The sequence below is a fragment of the Acipenser ruthenus genome, unplaced genomic scaffold (assembly GCF_902713425.1).
Source record: "Acipenser ruthenus unplaced genomic scaffold, fAciRut3.2 maternal haplotype, whole genome shotgun sequence".
Classification (NCBI taxonomy): Eukaryota; Metazoa; Chordata; class Actinopteri; order Acipenseriformes; family Acipenseridae; genus Acipenser; species Acipenser ruthenus.
In genome coordinates, this window is record NW_026708852.1 from 1 (window position 1) to 27888 (window position 27888).

Below are 27888 nucleotides of genomic sequence, written 5' to 3' on the forward strand. Positions count from 1 at the left end.
ATATTAGACAGAAGAAGCTTTCAAAACAATTAAAAATAAATAAATAAATAAATAAATAAATAAAATCAGATCCCTCAAGACAGAAGCTATCACCAAGGAAAGAAAGGAGAGGACTACAGAATTAAATAATCAAAGAATTAAATATCGATTTAACAGAGGTTTTATATGAGAAGAAGAAAGATAGAACAGGAAAGAACAAAGGAAAGAAAGAAAAGTAAGACAAAGATAGAACGGGAACAAAAACGAAACAAAAACAGTTATAGCAGCTAAGAAGGTAAGCCTATGTGCTACAATACTTGACATTATAATATATATATATAAATATTATATACAGGAATATAAATAAATAAATAGAATATTCCAGTATGAATGTACAATATTTCAAACAGCCATATGTAACATTTTCATTTGAACGGTTACCATGGCAACTGCAAACTCTCTATCAGTTTCTTCAGCTCATCCCCTCCCCCCTCGAAAAATTACTTTGAGAATCTATACCATCCAGCTGAGGACACACTAAATTCTGATCGGGCCACTATCACCCAAAAATTAAATGATTTAGAAAAAAATTATTAAAAACATCCAGGATGGCAAGAGCCGACAGCCCAAATTCATAAACTAAAGTCCAGTAGTCACAGCAGCCCTAAGCTGCAGGAGGCCATGCTAAAAATATTTAACTTAATTCTAAGAGCTGGGTGTTTCCCTGGTATCTGGAATCAAGGACTCAATAATGTTATTTAATCTGTAGTATTTTGCATTTAATTGTATCCTGATGTAACACTGTTATCTGCTCTGATATTGATTTGTATTTTGTAATATACTTGTACTTACTAGAACTGAATTCATTGTATTTTATCTTGCTCTTAATTGTGATTCTTGAAATGTATGTTTTGTTTAAGATTGTAAGTTGCCCTGGATAAGGGTGTCTGCTAAGAAATAATAATAATAATAATAATAATAATAATAATAATAATATTATTATTATTATTATTATTATTATTATTATTATTATTATTATTATTATTATTATTATTATTAACAACAACCCCTATTCATAAGAATGGGGACAAATTCGACCCCAACAACTACCGTGGCATCTGTGTGAGCAGAAATCTGGGGAAGTTATTCTGCAGTATCATTAAAACCCCAGGTACTAGCCTTCCTTACAGAACACAGTGTCCTGAGTAAGAGTCATAATGGCTTTTTTGCCAAACCAACGCACCTCCAACCACATTAACACCCCACACTCCAATCAACAAAAATGTACAAAACTAAAAAAAGGAACAATTTTGCTTGTTGATTTCTTAAAAAGCCTTTTACTCACTCTGGCACAAAGGACACATTTATTACCTCCTTCTAAGCGGTGTAGGGGGTAAAGTCTATAATGGAATAAAAATCAATCTCCACAGAGAAAAAATGTGGATTGAAAATTGAAAACAAAGAAAAACAAAGTCCTTCACTTAAGGGGCATGGGGTGAGCCTCACGCTCCACGATCCTGTTCTACGCAGATGCCCTGGAACTAGATGACTTTGCTCTGCTATCGCCCAGAGCAGGGGCTGTCACTGCTGGAGCAGTACTGTCAGAAATGGGCACTGAAGGTCAATCTAGACAAGACCAGAGTTATGGTATTCTCTCTCGAAATTCAAATTAAAATGTTCTTTATTGGCATGACTGTATTACAAGAACAGTATTGCCAAGTAAATGTATAATACAACAAATAAACATTACTAAATATTAAACATCTATGAGCAGAACACAATTAATAAATACAAATTAATTCTATAGGGTGATGCAAACCTTTTAACCAGAGCTGTAGATTCAGTGGTAAGCAGAATAAACTCATATTATGTATTCTCAACCCAAACTCAATTCCTAAGTGTCTACTTAAGGTTGTGTACTTACTTGTTCAAACCTTATTTTTGTGTATCTAATAAAATGCAATCATTGTATTTTTGAAGGGCTTTAAGTAGAGAATCTGCTGCAGTGATTATAGGTAATTGCAGGACATACACACGAAACGGCATTCATTAGTTCTGTGATTTGCCTTTTAGCATTGTGCTGTGAATTCATTTGCAGCAGCAATTTCTGCATGACATGTTTTGCCTGTTATATCATGCGCTACTTGAATCTATAAGTGGTCTCGGGGTGCAAAGGACTTAAATATGGGTCAAAGGTCAAGTATAATCGATGCCATTTTGAAGTCACTGTTGTGGTATTATGCCTTTTTTTTCGATTGGCTCAGGATGCAAATACAGCCTGCATCTGTGTATTTCATATAATATATATATATATATATATATATATATATATATATATATATATATATATATATATATATATATATATATATATATAGATATAGATATATATATATATATATAGATATATATATATATATATATATACACAGTGCCTTGCAAAAGCAAGATATTTCAGTTTTTTATTTTTCTTAAAAACATTTTCCAACATAAAACCAATGTTACCTTACAATAATTGATTTTGAGTTTCAGTGTTTTAAAATATCAAACAGAACAAAATTTCTATGTACTATTTGTAATTCAGTAATATGAGAGAATTGGTCAGGGGTCTGAATAGTTTTGCAAGGCACTGTGTGTGTGTGTGTATATATATATATATATATATATATATATATATATATATATATATATATATATATATATATATATATATTACTGTTTGTCAAATTAAATTTTAAATGAATGTAAATTCATCTTTGTTCAATAAAATATTCATATGCATAGGCTTCGTGTGGAATGTTATTTTTTATGATGACGTTTTAGGGGGGTGGGGGTCGGGATGGGGAGTTTATTATTAGTTAAATTATAAAAAATTGAGATTATAAAAAGAGATGTTTCTCAGGAATAATTTGTAATAATTATTTTCAAACCTTTGTCAAAGAAGTCTTGAATTCAATATTATTTCATTGTGATACATCAACAAAATAAAAGTGAAAGTATAAATATCAAATTGCTATGCATACTATTGAATATATACATACTGTATTATTGGTGTTTGTGCCACACCCTGCCGTGGGGTCCGTGGTGGCTCTAGCAGCGGAATGACGCGAAGAAGGTGGTTTCTGTATGCAGAGCTCAGAGTTCACGTCTATGAAATCTAAGGTGCATGTGTGTAATAGGCTATGATATATATATATGTAGAAATCCTTGCATTCAAGTTTGTTTTACTGAAATGTAATAAACATATGTTATGTTTCTCCGTACAGTATGCACTTTAAAAACACTTACAATTTGAACTAGGCTTTAATTGACTTCAGTTACACAAGTTCATTGTATGCTTAAAATTAATCTATAATAATCTAGCCATCTGAGAGACATCGATGAAACACTGAACTAACTGGGTTCAGTATCTCACTGAGGCTTCAAATCATTCACAGGAGCTCATTGAGGCTTCGGATCATTCACATGATTCAGTGATTCACGAAGGCTTCAGGTGATTCAAATGGTCATCTACTGCTTCACATGAAACAAACAAGTGTTTTAATAGTTCGATACAAAACATTCTGATATATTTCAGCATTATATGCTTAGAAGTGTTAAAAATGACAACAGGACTCTAAAACCTAATGTTACAATACCACCTACTTTATGTAACCCTGGAAATGTTTAAATCCTGATTCTTTCAATCAAAACTCTTTTTACAATGTAGGTAGATGTGTTATTTTGCTCAGTTAAAACACACACACACGGTTAACCCTTTGTTAAATTATCTGTAGCATGTCTGAAGGAAGTAGAAGACATTCAAGAGTTTGGGAATGTTTCACCTTGTTTGCCATTAACAAGGTAACATGTCTTTGTATGCGGCTCTTCTGTCCTACACCAAGAACACCTCAGGGATGGTGCGACACTCGCGAGCAAAGCATACTGAACAGTATAATGTGCTTCAAGACAGTGGTAGTGCTACACCTTCAGCACATCGTGTACCAGGTATGTTCCATTCAAATTCAAGTAATCACTACTTTTCACTGGGGTGCTTTTGGATAAAATGGGCATTGATACACTAAGGAATACAAGACAGTAGTACAGCACAGTACAAATAATAAGAGAGCAGTTAAGGGGCTTACATCAGTAAAAACACTGGTGCCAAAAAAGAGATGTGAATGGGGTTAAAACTGTAGAAATAAATGGATGAATCAAAGTTTATTATTATTATGTAATGTTTTTTTTGCCTCTTCAGGAACGGCCATGAGAAAAAAAAAAAAACAAACTGTATGATACGCGGGTTGATATGATTACCAGGGACTGACAGCCTTTAGTGGTTGAAGATGAAGGCTTCAGAAACTGTGTGCAGGTTAGTGATCCTCAGTATACATTACCAAGCAGGAAGACTCTCAAGAACATGGTTACTTGTCAGTATACCATTCATAAACAAACAGTAATGGAGGAGGTGCAGAGAGCTGACCATGTTTGCCTAACAACAGATTAAATCTAAGTGTGGACAGAAGAGATCAATTTTTCAAGGAGTTTTTGTTTATTTTTATATATAACTTGGCTATATACACACATATACATTTAGAATGTAAATTTCATAATGTTTTTTTTTTTTCAAATGAGCAACAAATGAAACGTTTAGTAAAGTTCCAGTATTTTTTTTAATCAAGATGCTGCGTCTTGTTTTTACTTTTTAACAAACATTTTAGTTGTATTTTTCAACCCAATGATCATAGCAGCGTATACAAATGGAGCTAATATATTATTTAACGTTGGATTTCAAATGCCGATTTTTTTTTTAAATACTTTACTATCATAAATTATTAGCTAAATTAAACTTTTAGTTTTGTATTACAGAAAATGTAATTACTTTTCTTAGGCTACAAGCACAATTCATCACCGGGGATTCGAACCCGTGGTTTAGCTAAACTTCCCTAAACGATTTCCCATTCATTCTCTATGGTAGTGCTAAACTACTACGGATGTAATACTGCTGCCGCCGCTACGTGGTTTTGGCGCTGTTGTGCAGGTCTGTTCCTAAACCAGAGCTCCCGCCTCAGCTCTGCAGAGTGAGTACAGTGAGTGAGATATGAACAGCATAACCTGCTCGCGTAGCTCGGAGTGAAATACGTTAAAATGCGGTTATTTTTGTTTATTGTTGTTGTTGTTGTTGTTGTACGAGTAAGTAAACGTAAAAAGGAGCTATTCTAACTATATTTATATAGAGAATAGAAAAATATATATAAAGATATAAATATCCTTAATTTCTGTACACTGCAGTTTAACCTCCTCCAACATAAAACATATTCTATATACAGTTAATATGTATTGATAATTGATTGTATATTATTAAACATCATTCTGCCATAAACATCACAACTTTCTCGCGTAGCTCGGAGTGACAGGTAAGAATGCGGTTATTGTTGTTGTTAATTATTATAAGAGTGAGTCAATGTCAAAAAGGAGCTATTCTAACTCTATATTATATAAATAATATTGTCTCCAAATACCGTTAATGTGACTTGAATGCGGTTATAACTGATTTTATATTATTATTATTATTTGTTTGCTTAGCAGATGCCTTATCCAGGTTGATTTAAATTTACAATTGTAACTGCAATACTTTACAGTAAGTTATGTGCAAGTATAACCATGTAAATATATGGACACTTATCACTCTTCCTTAAATGCGCTTTACTTGCTCTTATCTGTCCCCTATTTTACTGCATTTAATCCTGTACTTTACAGAGTACTGTACTGTAATCTGCCACTAGTGTTATTCAATCTGTATTGTTTTGTATTTAATTATATCCTGATGTAACTATCACGGACACTTATCTGCTCCATTATTTAATCGTATTTTGTCATATACTTATACTTGCTAGAACCAAAGTCATTGTATTTTATCTTGCTCTTAATTGTATTATTACTTGTACTGTGATTCATGAAATGTATTTTTGTTTACGACTGTAAGTCGCCCCGGATAAGGGCGTTTGCTAATAAATAAATAAATAAATAAATAAATAAATAAATAATCGTTTAAAAGCATTAGAGACAGTGTAGTTAACTGAAGGTTTTAAAGTGAAAATAGTTACAAGTAAGATCAAATACAATATAATTACAATTAAAGCAAATGCAACCTGTGCAGATACAAAGTGCCAAACAGACAAGTGCAAGAACAAAACAAATATTTGCTGGCTAGCTTTTTTATTTGTTTAATTTATAATAAGTTAATAACCAGTGTGAAGAGAGTTTCATTTAAATCTGTTAATTGGACACAATTTATTCTTCAACTCCTAACAATAAACATATGTATAGTTTAACCAACTTGGTTGTTATTGTACAATTATTATGTATTAATTTAAAAGAAAAAAGCATGTGCTCACTCACTCACAGATAGATTACAACTAAAGTACAGAGGGAGCTTCTACAGAATTGACTGGAAAGCTTTTGAATTTGCTGGTTTGTTTATTTAAGGTCATACAGAGGTAGTGATCAAGTGGGAACTCTTTAAAGTGTTTTCACAACAAAGGATTCTGGCATTTTTATTTTACATTTTACAAAAGCAGACTCTGAAAAGTTGTCTTTGTAGACTGATTGTCTACAAAGATTCCATAAACTCTCACAGGTTATTCCACGTTGGCCATCTGTGTAACTAGATATATAAATAATATGCAATATGTGTATGTGTGTGTGTGTGTGATGTGTGTGTGTGTGTGTGTGTGTGTGTGATGTGTGTGTGTACATAATCAATCAATCTATTTTATATAGCGCCTTTCATAGTGGACCACCATCACAAAGCGCTTATAATATAATGCATTATGTTGCTGCATTTTATTTTTTTATGTATTTAGTTTAATGTTTTATACTGTAAATAGCTTAATTTGCATTCAAAATATCCTAATGATGTCTAGATCATTACATTTCAGTAGTATAGTCTCTAAGTGTGCTGAGTTCTGCCAGTCTCTGCAGTGCTTCCAGTGTTATTACTGGTATTATTATCAAATGGGTTAAAATTATGATAATACTGTAAAATTTTATATATACAAGGAAAGCTAAGTAACAGAAATATTAAAAGTTAAATATGTCGTGCAGCAAAAAAGTGAAATAGTTTAAAAAATAGTTTTTAAATAGTGAAAAAAAAAAGTTTATTCCAGTCTCCTAGTGCTAATGATGTGTAATGCCCAGGGACAAAAAAAACCTGAAAACAGCCTTATGCAGCAGGATTTTCTGATACACCTATTCTCGACTGGCTCAATTTAAAGCATCTGCAATTACACTGAAGCACTGGTTTACTGGTGATATATAAAATGTCATACTTAAGTTACAACACAAATTTTCGCGCTGGGTGTCAATCTCCTGGAGATACAGCTTCTGACATGTCCCTTTATTGTTTATCTAAATCTGAGGGAACACGGAGCCCCTTTGCGGCTTGGAACTTGGTTTCAGGAGACGAGGTTTCAGGAGACTTTTTTTAAAGAGAAGTTCTATCTACAGAACAAAAGAAAATGGATTTGCCCGTGCCTTTCTCCAACAAGTACTTCAAACCTCGGTTCCCGAATCGCACTTACCTGGAGACGGTTCGGTTTTGTGTTCCCGCAGCTTAAGTGTTGCTTGCATATAAAGGCGAAACCATGGCAACTTGTCATAAACATTGCAGACAAAGAACTTACATTTTAGAGTAAAACTGACCAACATATGTTTTAAAAATGGCACATTGTGTTATCGTTGTCCTTAAAAAGTTTTTTAGATGCTTAACTGTTGTGCACATAAGTAGCAACACAAAATTCAGTAAAAAATGGGTAATTGTATGTAAAAATAATGTGATATCTGTATAATGTGATATCTTGTAACAATTGTAAGTCGCCCTGGATAAGGGCGTCTGGTAAGAAATCAGTAAAACAAAATGTTCTCGAGGGCGGAGCTACTGTAGTCTAAGCGTGCATTTCTACAACGAGACGCTGGATGATGCTGACGTGCTTCATATATACTCGAATCTGGAGTATTCAGAAACACTTAGTTTGTACCTGCAAACAGGACACTTGGGAACTGAGAATACAGACTACAGAAAGACAACATTAAAGAAAAAGAAACGAATACGTAAGTTGATATTATTATTATTATTATTATTATTATTAGTAGTAGTAGTAGTAGTAGTAGTAGTAGTAGTCCTATTTAAGGCCTAGTAGGCCGGACTACACCGACCGCCCAGTGGCAGTCGGTGCACCGGCCGCACAAAGGCGGCCGGAGAAAAAATTCAACTTGGCACCCCTAAAATAGGGGTGCCAACAAGAACTAGGCCTTAACTAATGAAATGAAAAGACCAGAAAAAAGGACTGTAAATTAAATCTTTATAACAAAAGGGGAGGTGGTACAGAGCACGCCCCCCAGAGCCCACTGGTCGACAAAAGATGTCATGTCGCCAGCGGACTCCGAGTGGGCGCGCTCTAACTGAACCCGGGATCGGACGAGGGCCCTGAACATGGCCCCACAATCAAAGAGACCCTCCCCGATCATCTTACGCTTCCTGGTCTTGTAGATGGCGAGTCTAGCAAGAGCCAGGAGCAGATTCACGAGGAGGTCCCTCTTCTTGGTGGAGCCATGAACAGGGTGCCCGAAAATGAGGAGGGTGGGTGAAAAGTGCAGCCAGAACTGCAGCAACAAATTCCTAAGCAGCAGGAAAAACGGCTGCAGCCTGGCGCACAGAAAATAAATGTGACTTACCGACTCGGACTGACCGCAGAAAGGGCATGCGGCGTCCGAGTCGGTAAAGTGACGCAGGATCTCTCCTGACGCGAGCGCTCCGTGCAGGACCCTCCACCCCAAGTCCCCAGCTCCCCTGGAGACCAGCGGGGAGTACAGGGCCTCCCACTGGGGACCGACGCCCTCCGGTGGTCGGAGGGTCTCCCGCCAAGCGGTGTCTCGGCGGGAGACGAGGGCGAGGAAGTGGAGGGTGTGGAGCGTCATCGCGTACAGGGTCCTCCTCGACGCCGATCGGAGGGGCGTCGAGGAGAAACGCGAGATCCTGCTCAGGTTGTTCTCGAGGGGAGGCCGAGGGGGGGCTCGGGCCTTGGGTTCGATCAGCAGGACCGGAGAGCCGGGGGTAGGGGGGGGGATGGAAGATGGCTCCCCGGTCCTGAGAACTCCCTCGAGATACCTGACAGAGTCTGGGTGCAACGCTGCTTTGCACTCCCGGATCGCGCGGCCGGCGGTCCTGACGGTCGCCCGAGCCGCCCTGGCGACGAGCGACTCGGGGGTCAGCCACTCTGACCGCTCGCGATCCAGGAGATCCCAGACTCTGGTCACCTTGGCCGAGATCAGCGCGCGCCGCACCGAGGGGGACTCCAACGCCTGCGCACCCAGGTGGGGGTTGTGCAGCAGGGGCTCCAGCAGGAGTCCTTCGCCCTCGGTCGGAACGGCGTCTCGGCCGACAGAAAACATGCTCCGGGTCCTGAGCAGGTCCTGGTAAAAGACCGGCAGCTCGGGGAGACGGATTCCCCGGAGGTCGATCCAGAACAGCTGCCGGTCGTAGCCCAGGTCGTGCAGCTGGCGTAACAGGAGTGACGCCAGCGTGCACCACTGCGGGGCCGGGTCTGCGTACAGGAATCTCTGCAGCGTCTGGAGGCGGAAGGTGTGCACCTGGCTCTTGATGCACACCAACCCTTGGCCTCCCTCGGCCAGAGGGAGGCTCAGGACCGCCGCAGAGACCCAGTGCTTTCCGGCCCAGAAGAAGTCCGTCAGCTTCCTCTGGACCCTGGACACAAACTCAGGGGGCGGGCTCAGGACGGTGAGTCGATGCCAAAGCATCGACGCCACCAGTTGGTTAATCACTAAAGCCCGTCCCCTGAAGGAAAGCAGTCTCAGCAGACCCGACCACGACCTCAGCCTAGCAGCCACCTTGTCCTCCAACTCCACCCAGTTGGCTGCGACCGAGGTCTCCGCGGGGCTCAGGTGGACTCCCAGATATTTAAAACTGTCCGCGCTCCACTTGAACTGCTGGAGCGCGACAGGGAGGGAGTCCACCCGCCAGGGACCCACCAGTAACCCGGAGCACTTGTCCCAGTTGATCCTGGCAGAGGAAGCGGCAGAGTAGACGCTCTGGCAGCTCCGCATCCTCTCCAGGTCAACCGGGTCGGAGGCCACCAGGAGCACGTCGTCGGCGTAGGCCGACAGGACCACCCTCGTGTCCGGCGCGCCGAGCGCCAACCCCGTGAGCCTCCTGCGAAGGAGGCAGAGGAAGGGCTCGATGCACAGCGCGTACAGTTGTCCGGACAGAGGGCAGCCCTGACGCACTCCTCTCCCGAACGCGAGGGGCGCGGTCAGGGACCAGTTAACCTTTACGAGGCACTCGGCAGAGGCGTAGAGCATCCGGAACAGGCCAACGAAGCGCGGCCCGAATCCGAATGCTCGCAGGGTTCCGAAGAGATACTCGTGATCCACCCGGTCGAACGCCTTCTCCTGATCCAGCGACAGGAAGGCGACCGACCGACCGGTCCTCCTGCAGTAGTGCAGGAGGTCCCGAACCAGGAAGATATTATCAAAGATCGTCCGGTTCGGGACCGTGTAGGACTGGTCGGGGTGGATCACGTCTGCCAGCACGGACTTGAGCCTCAGGGAGGCGGCCTTGGCCACGATTTTATAGTCCGTGCATAGCAGCGAGACCGGGCGCCAGTTCTTCAGGCAGCGGAGATCCCCCTTCTTGGGCAGGAGCGTGATGACCGCCCGCCTCATCGAAAGGGACATCTCCCCGGTCTCGTAGGCTTCCGCCAGGACCCGCGCAAAGGCGGGCCCCAGCAAGTCCCAAAACTTCTTGTAGAACTCCACGGTCAGCCCGTCGATGCCCGGCGATTTGTTATAGGGCATCTGACTGAGGGCGTCGGAGAGCTCGGCCAGGGTCAGCTGGCCCTCGAACTCGTCCCGGACGCCCTCGCCGACCGTGGGAAGCCCATCCCACAGAACCCTGCACGCGTCGGAGTCGACGGGATCCGGAGAGAAGAGGGCAGAGTAGAAGGCCCTGGCCCTCTCGTTCACGCTCTCCGGATCCGTCAGAAGGGAGCCGTCGTCCGCCAGGAGGCAGGTGATGTTCTTGCGGTCTCCCTTCTTTTTCTCCAACGCGTAGAAGAAGTGTGTGCCGCGGTCCATCTCCCGGAGGAACTGGACGCGCGAGCGCACAAACGCCCCCCGGGACCGCTGGAGCTGCAGGTCCCGCAGGGTGCACTTCTTCTCCTCGTACGCGCTCTGCTCGAGTTGGTCCCCGCGAGCCAGGCGGCTCTCCAGATCGAGCAGCTCCCTTTCCAGCCGCTCGATCCGCGAGTCCCTCCGCCTGCTCGCGCCCCTCGTGTACTCCTGACAGAGGACCTTGATCTGCGCTTTCCCCACGTCCCACCACTGACGCCAGGTGGGGAAGCGAGATCGCCTGCCGTGCCAGACCGTCCAAAAGTCCCGGAAAGACCGCTCAAAGCGCTCGTCCTCCAACAGGCTGTTGTTGAAGTGCCAGTAGGCAGAGAAATGCCTAGCTGGCACCACGGCCACCGTCACGGCCACCAGGTTGTGGTCCGTGAACGGCGCCGGCCTGATGTCGGAGGCGCGAACGCAATGAGCGTGGTTCCGCGACACGTAGAACCTGTCGATCCGGGACTGAGACACCCGCCCCTCCCTCACCCGGGTGAAGGTGAAGGCCGAGGCGTCCGGGTGTTGCCACCGCCAGATGTCGACCAGAGAGAGCCGAGCGATCAGCTCTCTCAGGGCGGCCGACGAGAGCGGGTAGGGCTCGCGCCCCACCCGGTCCGCGGCCTCGAGGGTGCAGTTGAAATCCCCCCCGAGGACCACGAGCTCGTCGGCGCCGATGGTGTTCAGGTGGGCCGACATCCGGCGGAAAAACTGGACCCTCGCCGGACCCGAGGACGGGGCGTACGCGTTCACCAGGTGAACGGTAGCGTCCCCGTCCCGGATCCGGTGGTGCAACAGACGGCCCGGCACGACGTTGACCACATCGAGCACCGTGGGAACAAAGGACCCGGAGAAGAGCGTCGCCACCCCACAAGATGACTCGGTGAGGTGGCTGAAGGACACTCTCCCCCCCCACTCCAGCAGCCAGTTGGCCTCGGCCTGCGGGGTGGAGTGGGTTTCCTGCAGGAAGCACACAGAGTAACCCCCTTTTTTCAGGAAGGAGATTACCTGGGCCCTGCGGAAATGGTCCTTGCATCCGTTGACGTTCACGGTCCCGATGCGATACATGGTCCTCTGTCAGGAGTAGTTGGCGACACTCACGGGAGATCCTGAGATCTCCCGAAGTTCACCAACTGGTCGTGAAACTTTCGGGCACGTATGTGCACGCACGTGCCCGAAGTTTTGCTGGCGTGGCTGGCCCTGAGGAAGGATCTCACAGAGTTGAGGATCCTCTGGAAATCCCCCCACTTGTCCAGGGCCAGCTGGACCTTGTCCCTGCGGTGGATGGTGGCCTCCAGGAACTCCAGGAGCTCCGCCGCAGGGATGTCCGGAGAAGGGGCGGACAGACTCTCCGAGCCCACGCTGCACGCGGACTCGGAGTCCTCCTCCCGCTCCTCCGGTTCTCCACCGCCCCCCTCGCGGTGGAGAAGCACAACGCACTCACGTTGGTGGGTGAGCGCGTTGCGTCTGATTTTAATCTTGACCGACTCCCCCAGCGCCCCCCCCCCCGGGGACGCGGCGGGAGAGATCGGCGGAGGGACCCTGGCGGGGACCGTCTGCACCCTCGATTTCGGGGGCGCAGACGGTCGCTCGACGTACACCGCCGAGCCGGACGGTCTCGTCGTCCCCGCTCTGGGTCCCTCCTTTGAGGTCCGAGGCACGGTCTCAGGCCCGTCCTCTTCCCTCGAAGGAAGGGGATCCACCCTCTCGGGTCCTTCCCCTCCCTCCCCTAGAGAAAGGGGATACACCCTTTCGGGTCCTTCCCCTTCCTCCGCATCAGTCACCGGTTGCTGGTTCAGGGGCTCCTCCCGCGCCCCCTCGGTGACTGGAACCGGCCCCTCGATGCTGGGTCGGGGACCGGTTTCTTGGCCCCGTTGCGCTTCGGGGAGGGGATCTACCGCGAGGGCACCACCTTCTGCCCTCTCCGGCTCTTCCCCTCCCTTCCGCGCTCCGGAGACCAATGTAAACGCGGGCTCCTCAGAGCCCGCCTCTGCCTCAGGGGGTGTTTCCTCGTCCCCCTCCGCGGCGGCACGAGGGCCGGAACCCCCGTCGCCGCAGGAGAGGGGAGCCTGAGGCAGATCTTGTTCCGGGAGGGGTGGTTCTTCCCCCCCCTCCGACCCCTCGGCGGGGGTCGCTTGCATGGGCTCCGCGTTGTCTGCGGAGCCCACGCTTGCCTCGGGGGCCGAAACCGCCTCCTCCCCGGAGACGGGAGCCAGAGGCAGTTGTTGTTCTGGAAGGGGTAGTTCTTCCCCCCCTCCCTCCGGCCCCTCAGCCGGGGTCGCCTGCATGGGCTCCGCATTATCCGCGGAGCCCACGCTTGCCTCGGGAGCCCGAGGCAGCTGTTGTTCCGGGAGGGGTAGTTGTTCCTCCCCCTCCGGCCCCTCGGCGGGGGTCGCCTGCATGGGCTCCGCATTATCCGCGGAGCCCACGCTTGCCTCGGGAGCCCGAGGCAGCTGTTGTTCCGGGAGGGGTAGTTGTTCCTCCCCCTCCGGCCCCTCGGCGGGGGTCGCCTGCATGGGCTCCGCGTTGTCCGCGGAGCCCACGCCTGCCTCGGGAGCTGGTTCCGCCGCCCCCTCCTCGGCAACACAGGGTACAGGACCCGCGTCGCCGTCGGAGGAAGGCGGTTCCCGAGGCAGCTGTTCCTTCAGGGACCCCTCCTGCGCCCCCTCGGCGACCTCCGCTGCGGCCGGCCCCTCGATGGTAGGGTCGGGGCCGGCTTCCGAGGTCTGTGGTGTGACGGGGAGGGGATCTACCCGAAGGGCTTCTTTTGCCCTCGCGGGTTCCTCCCTCCCCTTTGGCCTCTCGGCGGGGGCCTCTTCCATGGGCTCCGCTGCCTTTGCGGAGCCCCGGACCGCCTCGGGAGATGGATCTTTCTCCCCCTCCACGGCAGCACGAGGGCCGGAGCCCTCGTCGCCGGTAGAGGGGGGACGCCGAGGCGGTCTCTTTCTTTTTTGGGGGCCCTCCATCGCCCCCCCGGGGACCCTCAGCAAGAGGCCGAGACGTGTGCACTTGCGTGCACACGTGGGAAGACGCGCCTGCGCCTTTCTCTTTCCCCTGAGGCTGCCGGAGGCTGTCCCCTGCCCTGCCACGGCGACGGGGAGCACACCTCCGGCAGCGCTTCTCTCTTCCTCGTACCCGGGGATGAGGTGCTTCGTTTTACGGACGGCTTTGCCGCCCTGCCTCGCGGGGGGCGCCGTCGAGGGAGTCCCTTTGTCTGGGACTCCCCCTGACCCACCGCCAGATGGTGCGGCGGCGGGCTTCGTCTCCCCCCGCTTGTCCTCCCCGGTGGACCTGGCCGCCACCTTCCTGCGGCGGGCGACCAAGGTCCACTCGGCGGCCTTCTCCCACCGCGTGCTTTCGGGAGGCGCGGAGGGTCCGGCCGCCTCGGGGGCCCTCTCTCCCTTTCCCCCCCCGGATGTTACTGGGAGGGGGGCGGGTACTTTTTTGCCCCCCTTCTCTGCGGGCCTCTTGGAGGGCTCCGGGGGCGAGGTGGACTCGGAGGGGTGCGGTGCCTGCGCGGGTGGCTTGGCGCTTTTCTGGAGCTTGGGGCACCTCTTTTTCTGGTGCCCCAGCTCCTTGCAGTGAAAGCACCGCACCTCCTCCGAGGAATAAAAGATAACGTAATTGGTCCCCTCGAAGGGGACCACAAAGCTGCCCTCCGCGGTGTCCCTCCCCGCCAGGTGGACGGTCACCTGACGGCGGAAGGACAGGATGTGGCGGAAGGCCTGGTCTCTGCAGCCCAGGGGGATGGGGTGGATGGCCGTCTTGACCTCCCCCAGGGCTTGCAGATGGGGCATGAGCAGGGCATCCTGAATAAACGGTGGCACGTTGGACAGGATGACCCTGCTGCCCAGCCCCGCGAGGGGCTCGATGGGGACGAACATGCCCCCCACGCTGAGACCCCTCTCGATCGCGGTGTTCGCGGCGGCCTCCGATTTAAGGAAAAATACGGCTTTCCCGTACATTTTGGAGGCCGCCACGATAGCTGCTGGTCCCACCGCCTTCGCCATGGCCTTGACGAAGCCCTCGATCGAGAGGGAGTCTCGCAGGAGGCACCTGACCCCGTGCCTTCTGGTGATGTTTTTAAAAGGGGCTGCAGCCTCCCCTGCAGCCACCTTTGCCCATTTTTTAGGGGCTTGTGGAGCCTGTCCACTCATTTTTATGTATTTTGGTGTGATTTATTTATTTATATATTTGTATTTTTAATTGTTTTGATGTTCCGTTAATTATTATTGTGTATTTATTTGATAAATTGTTTTTTGATGTTTATTTATTTGTTTAATAAATAAACAAAAATAAAAACAGACACACCAACTCCCACAAAAGTGTTTAATTATTTTTAAATAAACAAACAAAAACAATAATGAAGAAACAAAATTATTTAAGTATATTCAAATAAAGAAACAAACAAAATACACCTACCCCTGCACTCCAATAGTGCAGGAGTAGAAAACAAAAAATAAAACAAACAGAGAGTATTTTTTTTTTTTTTTTTTTTTTAATAATACAAACAAACGTATTTATTTATTTATTATTTTTAAATAAACAAATAAATACGAGTTGACACACCCCTGCACTACAATAGTGCAGGGGTACAAAGAAAATTCAAAAATAAATCAAAGTCTAAAACTATAGAATTGTTTTAAACTTAAAAGAAAATCAAAAATCAAACCAAAGGCAAACAAAGGAGCACACGGCCTGTGCTCCCTGCCTGCCCTTCCCCCACTCTGCACACAGCAGAGATGGGGGATTTTTTTAAAACAAAACGATTTTTAACTAAAAACTAAAAACAGCTACTTACATAAAAATAATTTTCCTAAAAAGACAAAAATAAAAGCTTTAAAGTAAAATTAACAAATCAATAAAAGGAGTGTTTAAAAAAGGAAGAAAATTCAAAGAAAGAAAAATCTCTCCTGCACTTGCTTATGCAGGCACGTGCAGGGAGAGAAAGGAAGAACTAAAAAGTGTTTTTTAATAAAAAATAAAAACACTAAACCAAAATGTTTTTAACTAAAAAGGTGCACTACTACTTTAGATAACTTAAATTATAAAAAGAATTGAAAAATAAAAAGTTGAAATAACTGTTTTTTAAAGTTTTTAATGGGGGAAGTGAGGAGCTCAGAAAAGTGCGACCTCACAGTAGTAGTAGTAGTAGTAGTAGTAGTAGTAGTATTTATTAGTATTATTATTATTAGTGTTATTTGTATTACTGCATTAGCCAGGGAATCGTTATATATATATATATATATATATATATATATATATATATATATATATATATATATATATATATATATATATATATATATATATATATTATATATTACTACAGTACTAGTTCTTAACACAACAGTAGGTCTACTAGTGACGTTTTATCATATGTTCTCATCTGTATGGAAAATATATGGCTACTTTTGAGGAACTGTTTATACTTTTAAAAAAATAAAAAATAAACACACATTTAGTGTCAAATTACCCAAACAACAATTCCATAAAAACAAAGAGTACGATTTTTTTTTTTTTTTTTACTGTACTGTCATTTGAACTTTAGTGTTTGTGTCACAACTGTAAGTCTGCTGAATACTATCCCCCATTGAACAATGCCATCTATTTATTTCACAAAGCAATTTAAGCTAAATTTAATATATATATATATATATTCTGCTGGTTACAAAACTGATATTTTACTTTAAGTCAGCCTTCATTTGTGCAAATCTTGGACGGAAACAAACAAACCTCTTACCCTACTTTTTTTCAGATTAAACAAATCGACCCGTTCCATCAAGGTAAGCCATTTGTTTTTATTCATTACAATGTCTCTAATTGTCCTTTGATTAACAGTATATGCCTCACTTAGGAGAGAAAACATTTGCAATGTCTTGCTGACTTGCTTTCTTATTTTCAGATGCTTACATGCAGATTTTATGTTGTGCTTTCGGAGCGGGAGTTTTGATGACATTGGTATGAACGTTCAGTTAACAACAAATTAGGAAAGCGAGTCAAAGGTTAACTGCATAACTTTGTTGTTTTAATTGGCCATGATTATTTCGCTGGCGCTACAATGAGGGAAACTACAATGCTTATATTTACGTTTGCTTGGCTTGGGAAGCTGGCGGGTGGAGGAGGGGTGGCGATATAACGGAAAAATAGCACTGTTTTTAAATTGGTGATATTTATTCAGAGAGAATAGCTTTTGGTATGTGAGGGTGGTGTTATAAAGTGGGACTGTAGTAGTACTATTTTTTTGTATTATTATTATTATTATTATTATTATTATTATTATTATTATTATTATTATTATTATTATTATTATTATTATTATTAGCAACTGTCAAGTTTTAAAGAAAAGTTCTATCTACAGAACAAAAGAAAATGGATTTGCCCGTGCCTTTCTCCACCAAGTACTTCAAACCTCGGTTTCCGAATCGCACTTCCCTGGAGACGGTCCGTCAGGATTTCAACACGTCCTTCGGCACCCTGTCTTTGCAGGACGTCTGTGATATGATAGCTTTACTGCATGCCGACAACAACACGCAGAAGACCCTGCTAATTGTCGCCTACTTGTTCATCATGACCTTCTCGCTTTTCGGAAACCTGCTGGTGTGCCTCGTCGTGGTCAAGATGAAAATTAAGCATGCCATCACCAATTTCTTCATCTTCAATCTGGCTTTAGCACATCTAATGCTAACTATTCTCAACATGCCGTTTACATTGGTAAGGGTTAATTCTCTCAAGATCCCCTCGTTGCTCCTCCCGCCTCCAAAAGAAAAAAAAACGCTAATTTGATTGTCTTAGGCCCTAAGTTCTCAACCGGGTGGGGGGCGTGTGAAACCTTCCAGGGGGGCGCGGTATTCGATATTTAGTTTGTGTTTGTTGGTTAATGCGTTGTCACATTATTTCTATCCTCCTCCTTCCTCCCTTTGTAACTTACTTACTCCTGTGTCAAAAGCGAACACGAACAGTGTATATGTATTTGATTGAACGGACAGTGTGACTATCCAGGCGGCTAAATAAACGCACTATATTAAATAGACAGTAATAAAAAAAATATATATATATAAAAAAAAGTTAAATAAAAAAAGAGGGGGGGCGGCATAGCAAATGTAAAAATAATTTACTAATGAAGTTAGCAGAGTCATACTTTCTCACTAAACAGCATGCATCAATTTATCATTTTATCTGGTGAATGAAGCAGTTCAACATGGTAAAAGCAGTACAGAGGCAGGTGGAGAAACAGGGTTGCAGGTGAGGTCTGTAATGGCGTAGTGATTATAACAGTGAAAGTGTTAGACTCAGTTTTGAGATATATTATTGTTTGAGGCACATTGTGATATGATAGTAGGCTAATGCTGAATAGTAATACTCAGCAAATAAAGTTAGCATAGCCATATATTTTCTCTTTATATGGCATGCATCAATTTATTATTTGTTCAGGTGAATGAAGCAATGCAACCAGGTGCGAGCAGCAGCACAGACACAGGAGAGCTAGGGATAAATGTTTGTGTCAGATAACTACAGACCTGAAAGCAAGACTGTTAACTGCACTCTATGTGAATAAACCTATAACTGCTTTTTGAAACATATGCCCTCTACAATGCAGTATCTTGTGTGTGTGTGTGTGTGTGTGTGTGTGTGTGTGTGTGTGCGTGCACGTAAGCTTGCATGTGCTCATGCTAGTAGCGGCAGGGGTATTGGTAGCTTACAGTAAGGCTGGGATAGGTTATAATTCAGGTTATTAGTAATTCTATAGCAGGGATGTCAAACCAGCTTTCAGGAGGGCCACTTTATCATAGTGTTTTGAGTGTATACCAGCCAACTTCATGTCAATCAAATTGTCCCCGATTCATGTCCAGCATTCATTTCAAGCCACCAGAAGTGACCATTTAACAGCTGTCTCCTAGTGACCGTGACTCTGCCCCCCTAAATAATTGTGTCTCCACCAATGTTCAAACCAAACCTACGCCCTTGCGGTATTTCTACCCTGCATCCAAAGAGGTTCCAGTGAAGCCATTTGATCTCAATTAGTTGCGGCTGTAGTAAGTTCAGCCTTTGCCAGCCTTTGCCTGTGCTTTGCGTTGTGAAATTCAGCACCATGGCCAGCGCTCTGACGTGCCGTTACTCTCTCGGTCTGTGTGCGAACAAGCCACAGTGAATCTGTCTTTTAATTGGTCTCACAATGCTTTAGACCCAAATAGCCTTCAACACTATGCATCACCTTGTTACAAGCCCTTTTCTTTAACCACTCGACCACACAGCCCTCGTCTATGCGTCGTTCCTATTCAAGCACCGCCGCAGTCCTTTTTTTAAACACACCTCGTTGTAATTTTATTTATGTCCTGTATTTTGTAAATTGCTCCAGTTAAAACGCTACAAGCCAGAAAGAGACCATCAGAAAGCGATACATCCGGGGCTCTCGAGTGGCACATCCAGTAAAAGCACTCACATAGAGTGCGCCCTATAGCCTAGACGTCGCCAGTTCGAGTCCCAGCTGTTCCTTTGCCGACCGAGGACTGGAGCTCCCAGGCGGTGGCGCACAATTGGAGGGAGGGAGAGTGTCCTCGGCTCACGCTCACAGCGCACCAGCCAATGTTCTTCCAGCGAACCGAGAGAGAGAGGTGTTTTTGAGCCAGGTTTTCCTCTACATTGTAGAGAAACCGGTGCATAATTCCCTAAAGCATTACTTATATTTATTTGATGATAAAATACTAGAATGCTAGCAGGCAATAAAGAGTCCAGCTATATGCAAACTTATTAACGTTAATGCCGGTTTTCCATCACTCGACTGTCGCTCGACTAAAAAAACAGTGAGAGCCGATGCTACAGACTAATTCTCACCGCAGGCTAATTCTCACTCCCAGGGCTGTGAAGGTTTTTTGAGATTTTAGCGATCCGAGAAGAGAGGATATGTGTCCTTAGTGTGATTTAACCTTTTTGTTATGTTAATTAAATTAAGATTTATTATTTTTATTATTTTAATTAAATTTACTTAGTATCCTTAATTTTAGTCATGGAGTGAGATTCACATTTGTATGTGTCTGTGATTTGTTTTATTGATAGTTACGTTTAAATTGTTATATTTTAATTAGTACATTTAAATGTATATATATATATATATATATATATATATATATATATATATATATATATATATATATATATATTCAAATGTCATTCATGTACAGCTAATTTTATACAAGTTCTTTAAACTGGAGGTGCACACTTGTCTGAAACTTATATATATATATATATATATATATATATATATATATATATATATATATATATATATATATATATCATCAGCTCTGATGCTAATCAATAAAGATCCTGCCAACTATGCATTGTATTAACAGATTATTTATAATTATTTATTTAGCAGACGCTTTTATCCAAGGCAGCTTAGAGACTAGGGGGTGAACGATGCATCACAACTGCTGCTGCAGTCACTTACAATAGGTTTTACGTCTCATCCAGATGTTTACGTTTTGTTTGTTTGATCATTTTTTCCCCATTGAAAATAGGGTCAGGTGAATGTGGGCTCAGTTTGTTTCCTATCCACCTGTTTGCAGGCTCGCTTTGTGAGCAGCACTTGGGACTTCAGGAAGGCGATGTGTCATATGAACCGCTTCACACATTACTGCTCCCTCCACGTGTCCACCTTCACCCTCACTGCTATCTCGCTGGAAATATATCAGGTCAGTGCGATCTACAAGACATGCCTGCCGTAACACGTTCTGTTCTTCACCTTACTCAATATAGTCACCCCTTATTGTTTTTTTTCTTTAAACCCAGCCTCACAAGCCAGAATCTAGTTGCATGAATAAAGTAAGCTCTTCTCATTTCAAGAAGGCACAGGCATTACAGGGTTAAACACATTTATTCTTTCTTTTTGTTTTGCTGAACATGCATTAGAATACATTTGAAGACATTGCAAAAAAGACCTCTAGTCGAAACATTTGTCAAAGACCGTTTCTTTTGGTATTGCCGCATATACTGCTAAGTAGAATTGATTTTTTTTCTTAGAGTTATGGGGTCAACGCCAAATGACAAAGTCGTGTATGTTTCCAAGATATCTCACACACCCAATGCCAACCCAGCGTGTTTTCCCTGTTTCAGGCAATCATGCATCCACTGAAGCCACGCATGACAGCAGCCCGAGGGATCACCTACATCTCCTTCCTCTGGATCATGGCTTCCTGCTTCTCTTTGCCCCACACCATTTACCAAAAGCTGATGCATTTTGATCTTGGGTAAATGTATTGACCGCTGCACTCACACACAGCTGAGCACAGATCAGAAAGATCACCTCCCTTATTCACCTGAACGAGTTTTAAATGGTCTCTCCAGTTTTTAAAAAGTTTACTACTCTATACCATGGTCAAAGTATATCAGCGAGCGCAGCATGGTAAAGCGTATGCATAGTACAGCCTGGTAAAAACTGTAGTAAAGCAGGGTAAAGCAGGCTGGTACTGTATTATGATCGCACAGATGTTGTGAGGGGGTTACATTGGTTTTTATAATCACATTTATAACCGAAGAAACTAAGAACATTTAAGAATGAGAGGAGGCCATTTGGTCTATCAGTGCTTGTCCAGTTCTTAGAAGTTAATTGATTTCCAAACTTTGTCAAGTTGGGTCTTAAAGGATCCCAAGGATTAACCATCAAGAACATGACTAGGTAACCCATTCTGTACCCCCGGTGTAACAGAAGTGTTTCCTATTCTGTTAACTTAATTTCCAACTGTGTCACCTGTTTTTGTGCTGCACATAAAGTTCTGGCTTCAGTGGTCAACTTCTTTGAATTTAAATTATTTATTGTAGACTCATTACTGTAGTCTCATTAAATTTGTACATTGATGTGATGTATATGGATTTGTAAATTAACAAAGTTCTGAGATCAGCCGGCTACTGGGAACTGAACATGCAATGCTGGGCTGAATGGGCTTCTCACATTCATGAGTTTTCTTACGGGAGTAGCCGACGGCTTCCATGGCTTTTTAGCTGGCGATCTCACCAGCATGTGTTTTGGCATTCTTTTAATCACACCGTCTTTATCTGTCATCCAGGCAAGACAACACCCAGCAGCTGTGCCTGCCAGACTTCCCTGCTCCCTCAGACCTCTACTGCAAGTACCTGGACTTGGTCACGTTCATCATACTGTACGTGGTGCCCCTGCTGGTGATCACTGTCACCTACACCATAGTGAGCAAGAGGCTGTGGTGGCGCAAAATCACCAGGAACATTAACAGCAAGCAGTGGCGCCGCAATCAGAAGACCATCAAGATGCTCATGCTGGTGGTACTTGTGTTTGCCGTCTGCTGGTTCCCCCTCAACTGCTTCATGGTCCTCTCCGCCAGCAATGTCATCAGTATCAACAACACCCTCTACTTTGCCTTCCACTGGCTCGCCATGAGCAGCACCTGCTACAACCCCTTCATCTACTGCTGGCTCAACATCAAGTTCCGCACCGGGATAAAGGCCCTGCTCCAGATCTGTGTCTGGGAGAGGGACCCCGGCCGGGTGGACATTCCCGCTGTGTCGCTGGAAGCAGGGAGAAGGATTGCATTGCCCAAGGCTGGAGGAAGGAGGAAGTCCGACGGGGATTTGCGCAAACCTCGCCCGTTCACCTCCAGAAGGATGTCCGAGGTCCACGGTTCGGGCATCGAAATGGGTATGATTAACAACGCATTCTAAGGGAGGGCAAATCTTGTATGGGTGTTTCTCGTGTTCGCCAACTATGGAGATCTCCATTGCGCAACCCAGGACATTTAATATATAAAGTGCTGCTGTTGTGAATCAGTGTATGCAGTAGTATGCAAAGACCTTATGGAAAAAATGCCACTGGAGATCCTCATTACAATCCCAGTGTATTACCCTAGCAGAACCATTCGGAAAACACAGCATTACCAGCAACAAATTGAGGTGGAAAAAAAGAAATCCAGAGCGGTGCTGGTATATACAGCAATGGCCAAAAGATTTGCATCACCTAGAATTTTAGGAAGAGACATAATTAAAAAAAAACCTATATGAACATAATTTAGATCTTGAATTCAACATCATGCAATCAAAATAACTACAAAATGATATCGCAAAAGTCTAGCGGAAGCCATTATAGTAGTACAGTATTTCATGTTTTGATTTCGAAATATCACATTTTTCAATTTTTGTCAGTTTTTCATTAAGTATATGAAAACACTACAGCGGTATGTCATTCAATATGTTTACGTAACATTATTCATCAGGTTTCATTTCACTTTATGATGCAATATTAGTTAATTCTATAGGGTGATGATGCTAAACTTTTGAGCATATCTGTACTTTATATATCACTGATATGTTACCATGGTATTGCAATGGATTAGCAGCAGTGTGTATAGATGCATTGTGATACCATTGGAATGTGAACACACAACACCAATTTCATTTACTTTATATAGTATCTGTCACGAACAAACATCCCAGTGCGCTTAATAAACACAACAAATTGAATAAAAAAAATAACTCTTAACAGACAGATAATAAAAGGCCAACATTTTGGGTGCACTAACCATGGGACAGTTAGTCCACCAAATAGGGGAGGGGGGTCTAACTAACTTAAAACCCCTTTCGTCAACACACGCTAAATAATAATTTTGAACTGAACATTTTTTAATGCATACATGACTATATTTACAACTGTATATAAAATTTAGATTTTCAACAAAAAAAGTATTTGTTGGATAGCGTCCGTGGTAGTAATGGGTGTTGTTTGCGGGGTAGAGTAATGATTTCTATTACATTTTCATGCAAAGTGCAGTTTCTTAAGTTATACAGTCGTCTGCAGATTTATTAGAACACTCCATTGCTTTGGTTGTTCTGATTGTTGTGCATATAAAATCAAACCACTGTAACTGAAAATCTTTGAAAATTGTCAAAAGAGGCAAATAATCATTGTCTAATTTAACTGATGACTTTAAAATAGGTCACACATAGTTATTAAAAGTCGTAAGAGAAAAGGAACACACCACCACACATTGTAAAATGCAGGAGACTTTTCAGAAGTTGTTTAAGATGCCCAATTAAAGCACAAAGTGGTCTAACATTTTCACTCGAGTGCCTATTGTTTTTATATCACTCATTACAGAGCGGAAATAGAGCCCAGTACAGCTAACATAGTTTGGTGATTCCTGTTTATACCATTAAAATGTCAAAAAAGAGAAGTTGAGGTGCTCTAATACATTTGCACACTACTGTATAATGACTTGTTGTTGCCACTAATTATGACCTGCTTAACTTGTACAGTAAGTCATGACCAAGCCGAGTCAATAGAATGGTATTCAAGGTAAGATTTACACCAAAAAAAAATAAAAAATACATAAAGATTTCAGATTTGTGTTGTTCAGCTGTGGTTGTAAGCGGTGCTTTTACACATGCTGTTTATTTATTTTATTGCACGTTTCTTTGTAGTTATAGAATGCACTTTTTTTGTTGACAGAGTATGTCGATTTGATTTTATTTTAACTGTGTGATTTTGGATTTCACTGTGTTGTTTATTAATTTACATTGATTATTAATTTGATGGACACTGATTATCACTGCAGAAATGATTCCCCTGCTGGACCTGCTATTTGATCACAGGCGTTTTGTTATAAAAATTAACTGGAAGCTTGTTAAAAAATCTGGAACGGGTATAAAAGATTCAGGATGACAGCTGGCAGACAGACATGGCTGTTCTTGTGTTAAAGAGAAGGGCAAAATGGGATTACTGTTTGTGTTTGTTGTGTATAAACAGACTGCTGTTATTTTGTTTTAAAGGGAGGATTGGGCCAACTACCTGAGCTGAAACCGATTAACCGCCGTGTTTGCCAGCATTGATCTTGTGGAGCTTCGCCTGTATCCGTGCACTAGGACTTCTATAAAGGATGTTGTTCGATATATGGATTTGTGATGAAGCAGAAAACTAATGTGTGTGAACTTTGTCTGGGTAGAAAGATAAATGTCGTAAATATTACAGCTCTAAATATGTTTTAACTGTATGACTTGCTTGGCATTTTAATTATCGTAAGACTACTAGTATTTTAAGATTAGTTTTAAAAATATCTGTTGTACCAGTGTCTCTCTGATTGCTTTGTTTTGCTACATTACTGAATATATATTACTGAATACAAAGAACCTGAGCAGAGATAATCTCTTTATCTTTGTTTTCTTTTATTTTGGGTGTTAATTACCTTGGCATAGTCGGACCACAATTCAAAATTCTAAATACAGAATTATTACAAGCTTTATTGCTATCCCTGGTTGGTTTCTATGGGGTGCTTACTGTAAATACAAGTTTAATATCCAAGAGCATTGATTTCCTTAGATGGTTCTGTGCAAAACACTCTGAGCTGTAGGTGTTGCTTTTGAAAACTATAGTATATGAAGGAGGGGGTCAGTCTGGGGGTGTGTTTGTTACCTGTTTCGCTCTGTGTTGATCGGTAATGTCCTTTGTAACAAAGTCATCTTTTAAAAAAGAAAAATGTGTTCCTTGAATTGGATTTATTTGTTGATTTATTGTTTAATTTGTACAATGTGTGTTTTCTTTTTTAAACAAATGGTTAAAGATCTCCCACTTGTATTCAGACTGAGCAACCTCCCTCTGTTCTGTTCTGATGGAGAAGAGAGAGAAAGGGAGGCTCTTACACTCTCAGATCAGTCTCTCTATGTGCTGTACTCTTTGACCAATAACGTTCACTGTAGAATGCAATGTTTGGTATTTGTAACTAATAAATGGCAAACCTGGTTAAAATGTGAAACATGGTCTGGTCTCATCCTTATAGCATAAAAAAGGAGCTTATTCCACATTTAACTTAATTTTTAAACCTTACATTTGCACTGTCTTGCCAGTTGCTGGTATAAAGATTTAACATGCGTTTTCATACCAGGATGCATATAGTTAAGTATTTTTGTTTTTGTCCATCTAAAGCTTAGAGCAGTATACCTACCCAATTAAACCTGTACGCAACAGCGGAGGTATCTATCAATCAATTTGCTTCTCCACTATTATCATAATTATTTATTTCTTAGCAGACGCCCTTATCCAGGGCGACTTACAATTGTTACAAGATATCACATTATACATTATTTCACATTATACAGATGGTTCTCTGTCACCGGGCCGAGTGACTGGGTTTGGCTTGCCAAAAAGGATGATAAAAACACCAGAATTAAATTGCAAAAAAAACCGATTTATTTATATGAAACAAAAGAAACACAAGAGAAAGTAATACACCATGAGTCTCTCCAGCACCCACCTTCAAGGTTAGAACTCTCCCCCTGAGCATTCCAAGGCCTTTATATATAGAATTAATTTCCCATAAGGCAACTCTCATTTAAAGATACAGCTCTCATTTAAAAAAATAAATAAATAAATACAGATGCAAAAATGCTTCATTAGCATCATCAAAAAATATTTTGTCCAGATCCACACACATAAGGTTAACCATACACATATATAAGACAACAACATAAAGAAAAGTGCACTTTTAAATATTAGCTATGACCTTTAACCTCAGCAACCATTTTGTTTCTGCTGATGTGGCACTATCAGCCATCTTTATATGCTGAGGTATCACTGGCGGCCATCTTTTATACACTGCTGATCAGCTACTACCAGCAACAAGGATTTTTATACACAGGTATGAATAATACAAACTTTGGTTTTTTAATTATATTTTCTCTTTGCTTGTGTTGTTCTCCAAGAATGGGGATACACTGCAGTGATTTGGGGAAAATAGGGGAAATGGTAAGTCAGAATTCATTACTCATGCATATCACAAGCACACAGACATTCAGACATGAAGGGAAGTAGGAAAGGTTCTTGGAGTCAACAAAAATACCTTGGTACAAAAATAAATTAAAAAGCCACCCTGTCACATACCCTTCCCCTTAAGAGGGAACCATAGTTTCCGACATTTCTTTTTCCTGACCCACCTCAAATCCATACCTTGAGAGGTGGTCTGCATTCTGATGCTTACTTCCCGCTCTGTGGTTCACCTGGAAGTGATATGGTTGTAATGCTAGATACCACCTAGCTATGCGGGCATTTTTGTCTTTCATCCTATTGATCCAAGTAAGTGGATGGTGATCAGTAACCAGTGTGAATGTACTGCCTAAGAGGTAGTACCTTAAAGTCTCCAAGGCCCATTTGATTGCCAGGCACTCCTTCTCAATTGTACTGTATCGCGTTTCTCGGGGGAATAGTTTCCGACTTATGTAAAGGATTGGATGTTCCTCCCCTCCAGTTCCTTGACATAGTACTGCTCCTAAACCCACCTCCGATGCATCTGTTTGCACAATGAAGGGTTTGGTAAAATCAGGGCTAGTTAACACAGGTTCAGAACATAGTGCCTTTTTCAGTGTCTCAAACCCTACTTGACATTCATCTGTCCAATTTACCTGGTTCTTTTTGGACTTCTTGATTAACTCAGTCAAAGGTGCTGCAATTTGTGAAAACTTTGGGATAAATCTACGGTAGTAGCCAGCTAACCCAAGGAAAGATCTGACTTCTTTCTTTGTTGTCGGTATGGCTGCCTCTGCTACTGCTTCCACCTTTGACACCTCTGGCTTCACCTGTCCATTCCCCACTATGTATCCCAGATACTTTGTCTCAGAGCTGCCCAATACACATTTTTGAGGATTGATGGTCAAACCTGCTTTAGCTATTTCCCTCACCACTAGTTCTATATGTTTCAGGTGACTCTCCCAGTCTGGACTATAAATAATTACATC

At 43.2% G+C, this 27888-nt stretch overlaps 1 protein-coding gene across 1 annotated transcript; it reads left to right on the forward strand.

Moving 5' to 3' along the window:
* Positions 1 to 17561: 17561 nt before the first annotated feature.
* On the forward strand, positions 17562 to 25895 carry LOC117414539 (G-protein coupled receptor 83-like). Its single transcript, XM_059021902.1, has 5 exons — positions 17562 to 17853; positions 20709 to 20834; positions 21256 to 21389; positions 22206 to 22810; positions 24934 to 25895. The coding sequence occupies exons 1-5, from the start codon at positions 17641 to 17643 to the stop codon at positions 24954 to 24956; spliced, it is 1101 nt and encodes a 366-aa protein (XP_058877885.1). The 5' UTR covers positions 17562 to 17640; the 3' UTR covers positions 24957 to 25895.
* The last annotated feature ends 1993 nt before the right edge of the window (positions 25896 to 27888 follow it).